Source organism: Frankliniella occidentalis, unplaced genomic scaffold, assembly GCF_000697945.3.
Source record: "Frankliniella occidentalis isolate FOCC.00 unplaced genomic scaffold, Focc_3.1 Scaffold3543, whole genome shotgun sequence".
Taxonomy (NCBI): domain Eukaryota; kingdom Metazoa; phylum Arthropoda; class Insecta; order Thysanoptera; family Thripidae; genus Frankliniella; species Frankliniella occidentalis.
In genome coordinates this window covers 1,375-6,456 of record NW_026270600.1, presented here as the reverse complement: position 1 = coordinate 6,456, position 5,082 = coordinate 1,375, and the positions used below count along the sequence as shown (strand labels likewise).

The following is a 5,082-nucleotide window of genomic DNA, read 5'->3' as shown; positions in this document are numbered from 1 at the left end:
CAAACGATGTTTATCCGATTACCTCTGCAATTTTCTCTCTTTCTTCTTTTGTTTGTTTACTTTACTTACAAGTGAAGCGGAAGCGCCGGAACGCCCAGTCCCGGGTCGTCCGGTTCGTAAGCAAGCGTGCGGCGGGATTCGGTTCTCACGCCAAGGTCAAGGTGTCAGGTGGTGTGGTCATGGTGCCGTGCTGCTTGGTGGCGGGATTATAACAGAGCAGACCTGTTTCCAGGAACACACACCCAGGAGGCACACTCGCCGTTGGCATGAGTAGAATCGGCGGTGAGAACAGCAGCCGCCCCTTCACTCGCTGGACAAGAGGATGGGGGACGGGGACAGTTCGGCTGCGCGACCACCACCACCACCACAACACTGTAAACTCTATGGCAACACATTTGTGACCATACTTGGCGACATTCCCCTTTTGGCGACTTCCCTTTTTTGTCGCCAAACTTTGGCGACATCCGAGATGTGACCATAATTATGGAAACAGATATGTCGCCATGATAGGTCCAATTTTGAACATAAACTTTGTCACCCTCGGTGTCACCTTATTTGGTGACATATGTGTTGCCGTCAAGGCGACGAAAACGTCACCAAATTAAGTGACACCGAGGGTGACAAATTTTATGCTCTCAATTGGAACTGTCATGGCGACATGTCTGTTTCCATAATTATGGTCACATCTCGGATGTCGCCAAAGTTTGGCGACAAAAAAGGGAAGTCGCCAAAATAAATGTGTCACCGAATTTTGGTCACACGTGTCGCCATAAAGATTACAGTGAACAGTTGCGTACTACGTTGGATACGCTCTCTGGCAGGAGGTTCGAAGGAGGAGGCAGGGTGAGGTGAGGAAGGGTGCACGCGGGAGGGGTACCCTTGCGTACGATTGGATCTGCCGGAAGTGTGTATGTGCGGAACGCTTTCTTGCCACAAGGTCAGCCGAAGGGGAGCTCGCGGCTCGCGGAGAGCGTTCGGTATGCGCGCGTTTGCCATAGAGGTTCGCTCACACGAGCTCGCACACATGAACGTACACATTCTCACGCTATAACCGATAATCACCTCCGCAGCCGAGCCGACTACAAGATTGCAAATAAGTCTAAATGTATCGCTGCGATACCCCGCAATTATGCCTTGGCAGGGAGACATCAACGCACGAGGCGTACGAGAAGTCGACTTCACTGAAAATCTCGAGCTAAGTAGCAGCATCCCCCTTCGGGAGGGGGGGTGGGGGGGTTAGAGAGCTCGCTTCGTCTTTCTTCCTGGCCCGCCGATATCAGATGCAGTTCCCCCCAAAATTTGGTGCTTTGTCTATTTACCCTCCTACGCCTACACATTTCGAGCACGGTATGATGGGCAGGTCGGGACTGGAAGTCGCAACATTTGCGAACTCTCTAAAGACAAAAGAGCCAAAAGGTATGGGTGGTGGTGGCTGGTGGCCGTAGTCCCGTGAATAATCAGTCGGCAGAGCAGAAGCAAAGCCGAAGGGGTCGCATCCGGGCGGGCGTCGTCATCGGGTAGAGAAAGCAGCTGTGTCGGGCCGCAGCCGCCGCGGAGGTAGGCAACCCAACGTGCGCGACAACGGAGCCAGTGGCCCATCTACAGGCGGCGGGCGGGCACCGGTGGCGGCGGGCGCCGGGTCACTGATCCCGGTGGTGACTGAATCCTACCAGTCTGTTACACCAGCGCGCCGGTTACTTCGTCCACTACGCCGGCGGCGATGCGGTGTTTTGAAAGAGGCGAAAGAAAGGGAAATGGGCGAGAGTTTTGCTGTTTTGTTGGACTCACCTTTCAGGAAAGAGGTGAGATGACTTCCCCGGAGGCGGAGCAGGCGGCAACCAAGGACAGCAGTACCACGCATACTAACACACATAACACCCATACTCTCTCCCCAGTGGGTCGAGTTCGGGTTACACTATACGCACAACACTTCACTGTTCACTTTGGTTCACTAGCACGTCTCTGTGTCTCTGCTCCGGGAGGACCCAGGTTGATGAGTTTTTTTGTTGATTTTTTGGAATATGAATATGTACAAATGCCTCCCCCGCACGGCTTCAGTCGGACGTCGGGCCGACGTCACTCCGACACCGACTCCACTGTAACGGCAAGAAAGAGTGATACAGAATAAGGGGCCAAATCGCGAAACCAGTAGATTGCGGAGGAATTTCTGTACCGACCTGCGAGCTGGATGGCAAACATGGCCGCGAAGCCCGCGGTGACCGCCATCAGCTGCCGGATGCCGGCGTGCCGAGAGGCGCGCTGCGGCTCCAGCACCTCGAAGAACACGACGTACAGCAGCGTCCCCGCGGCCACACCCTGCATCAGGGTGGCCGTCGCTCCGGCCGCCGCGCCCTCGCTGCGTGACGCAAAGAAATCCAAAAGTATCGCGATGAGTTATCCAACTCTTTTGCGGTCGGCAACAAACTCAACGCAACTCGACCGCCGATCTTACCTGGCCGTGGCCGCCATGCCGAGCGCGATCCCCAGGGCGCTCATGAAGGAGAAGGCGCCGACGTAGGCGCAGACGAAGGCCGCCCTGCTGCCCATGCCGACGAGCTGCACGCCGACGCAGAACGAGATGACGAACTTGTGCGAGGCGACGGCGACGAACAGCGCCCAGACGCGGGCCGGGGAGCGCTCCAGCCCGACGGCCAGCCCCTCGAGCAGCTCGTGCACCGAGAGGCCCAGCACGACCAGCAGCCCGCGCGCCGCCGTGCCCAGCTGCGCCTTGCCGTTGCTGTCCACCGCGCCGACGGGGACGTGGCTGTGGCCGTGCCCGCCGTGATGGTGACCTGCAAGCATTTTCCGAAAATGTTAGGATTTCGAAAAGTCCACAACGAGGAGCTACTCACTAAAAAAATCAGTGTAAATTCCGAAAAATAGAAGAGAGTCGTAAAAAGAAAACAAGAAAAAACAGACAATTCGATAGTGAAGTAACCATCGGTCGAAACACCATCGCTTTCTTCCCGACTTGACGACTCACCCGCCTCCGGCTCCTCGCTATCGTGCGCCTGGTTGTGCAGGTGCCGGTGCACCAGCTCCTCGACGAGGTACAGGGCGAGGAAGCCGGCCACGAGCAGCAGCTCGGCGGCGGGCACGCGCGTCTCGGGCAGCACGCCGGCCCGCTGCAGCACGTGCAGCTGCAGCCGCACCTCGGGCAGCAGCTGCACCAGCGTCGTGCACAGCAGCACGCCGCCGCCGCCGCACAGCAGCAGCGACAGCGTGGCGCTGTCGGTGGGCGGCGCGGACGTCGGCTCGTCCTCGGTGCTCTTGACGGCCTGCTCGCCGCTCTCCGTCGACCAGCGCAGCCAGCGGGCCAGCTTGATGGGCAGCAGCCCGACCAGCATGGACGCGACGCCCAGCACCACCATGGCCGTCACCTTGGCGATGAGCAGCGGCGTGCCGGAGCCGCCCAGGACGTCGGCGGGCACCTCCAGGACGCCCTGCTGGGACAGCTCGGTCCCGTTCGATGCCATGGCGATGGTGATTACCTGCGAACATTGAAAAGTTTTCGTTGAGGAGGCCGCCGCCGTTTGTTGGGGGGGTGGGGGGAGTCACGTCTGATTTGGCAGCCCGAATGAATTATGGCTCTCGCCGTCTGGCTTTGCTCCCGCGGGGTCATGGGGTGCTAATGGGTCTGAGGCGCAGCTCCCCGGGGGGCCGGAGCCATGGGCACAGCCGCGGGCACAGCCATGGGCGGCGGGCTAGCCAAGCGGCACGCCAATCAAGCCAAAACAAAGCCGTGGACCATGTCGCGCTTCCAGAAAAGAAGAGACCCTGACCGGGCGGGAAGCGACGACGCCTGCCTGGCCGACATCCGGTCACTACTTCCATAGTCTTTTAGTCATTTCATGGAGAATGTAAAAGAACAATTGGAAACTCTGGGAGGGAAATTGGGTAAAGAGAACCAGCAAAAGTAGGAAAGGCTCAAGTATCATACTGTCACTCGGCATCTATTAAATATACCCTAGCACAATGGTCAATGGTTACTCCTGCCGCAGCGCGGAGCCTTGAGTGGGTGGGACTGTAACTCGCCGGAGGTGGTAGTTAAGGCAGCGTTCTAAACGGGTGCGGCCAGTCGGTAAAGCAGAGCTGGTGAGTCGTCTCCAGGGCGCCCCCTGCCCTCCTGTCCAGCTCGCGCACGCGTAGGTCAGGCGGTCGGTGGTGAGAGGCGCGAGGATGCGTCCGCGCGACCTTGCACCAGCCCACGCGCCCGCGGCCCCCCGCGCGTGCACCCGCAGGTGAACACCAAGTACTCCAACTAAAGGGGGAGTAAGAGGATCTGGTGCCCAATAATTTTACGCCTCTCCATGGTTATCAGTAGAGATGGGGTGGGGGAAAAGGGGAATTATAGACCATGTAAAATGTGGGGAGAGAATGTACATCGAGAATACATAGACAGGAATCACAATAGGGGAATTCGTGGGAGGGTAGGGTGTGAAACGAGGGGAGGGGCGGTAGTTGGGAAGGGAGGGGCTGATTGGTGTCCGTGGCGTGAGAAAACGGCAATCACCGGCATAATAGCGATTAGACGAGCTCGCCGCTGCGACGTGATCGTGATACGTATGGCGACTCGGCCGAGCCCCCCGTTTTATGCCATTTATGTCATTTTATTGGAGTCATGGTTGCTACAAAATTTTCATTGCCATTTTCCCTGAGTTTTCCCTGATTTCCAGACCATTTCTCCCCGAATTTCCCTGAGTTTTAAGCACCGTTCCTGGTGAAGTACTGGGGCAAACTTATACCCCTAACTGTAATACAAGACCGCGAGCGAAGCAAACGCGAAAACTTTTGGGACAAAACACCCTCCTGGGACGTCAAAATGTGTATTTGACCTAAACGGCAAATAGACTGCAGTTTGGGGACCTGTCAGACCAAATTTCCCTGACTTTTTTTCATTTTCCCTGAGTTTTCCCTGATTTCCCTGACAGTTTTTTATTTCCCTGAGTTTTCCAGGTTTTCAAGGTTTTCCAGAGTTGTGGCAACCATGTGGAGTGCTTCCTGGCTGCTGGTGCGGCTGGCGCGCATTCCTACGTCTACCGGCCACCGGCGAACGGCTTTGCAGAACCTAACCCCCCAAAA

The 5,082-nt window shown here is 57.1% G+C and overlaps 1 protein-coding gene across 3 annotated transcripts in view; it reads right to left on the bottom strand.

Moving 5' to 3' along the window:
* Nucleotides 1-1,693: 1,693 nt before the first annotated feature.
* The window catches only part of LOC127748597 (zinc transporter ZIP1-like), a 4,677-nt gene continuing 1,288 nt past the window's right edge, over nt 1,694-5,082 (bottom strand). Inside the window, exons 2-5 of one of the 3 annotated variants that reach the window (XM_052276586.1) lie at nt 2,984-3,491; nt 2,453-2,792; nt 2,178-2,356; nt 1,694-2,096 (exon numbers count right to left, since the gene is read on the bottom strand). In XM_052276586.1, coding sequence (XP_052132546.1) covers nt 2,077-2,096; nt 2,178-2,356; nt 2,453-2,792; nt 2,984-3,476 — 1,032 coding nt within the window. In that variant the 5' untranslated portion in view covers nt 3,477-3,491 and the 3' untranslated portion in view covers nt 1,694-2,076. The remainder of the gene's footprint in view (nt 2,097-2,177; nt 2,357-2,452; nt 2,793-2,983; nt 3,492-5,082) is intronic. The other 2 variants (XM_052276587.1, XM_052276585.1) reach the window with 2 other exon arrangements.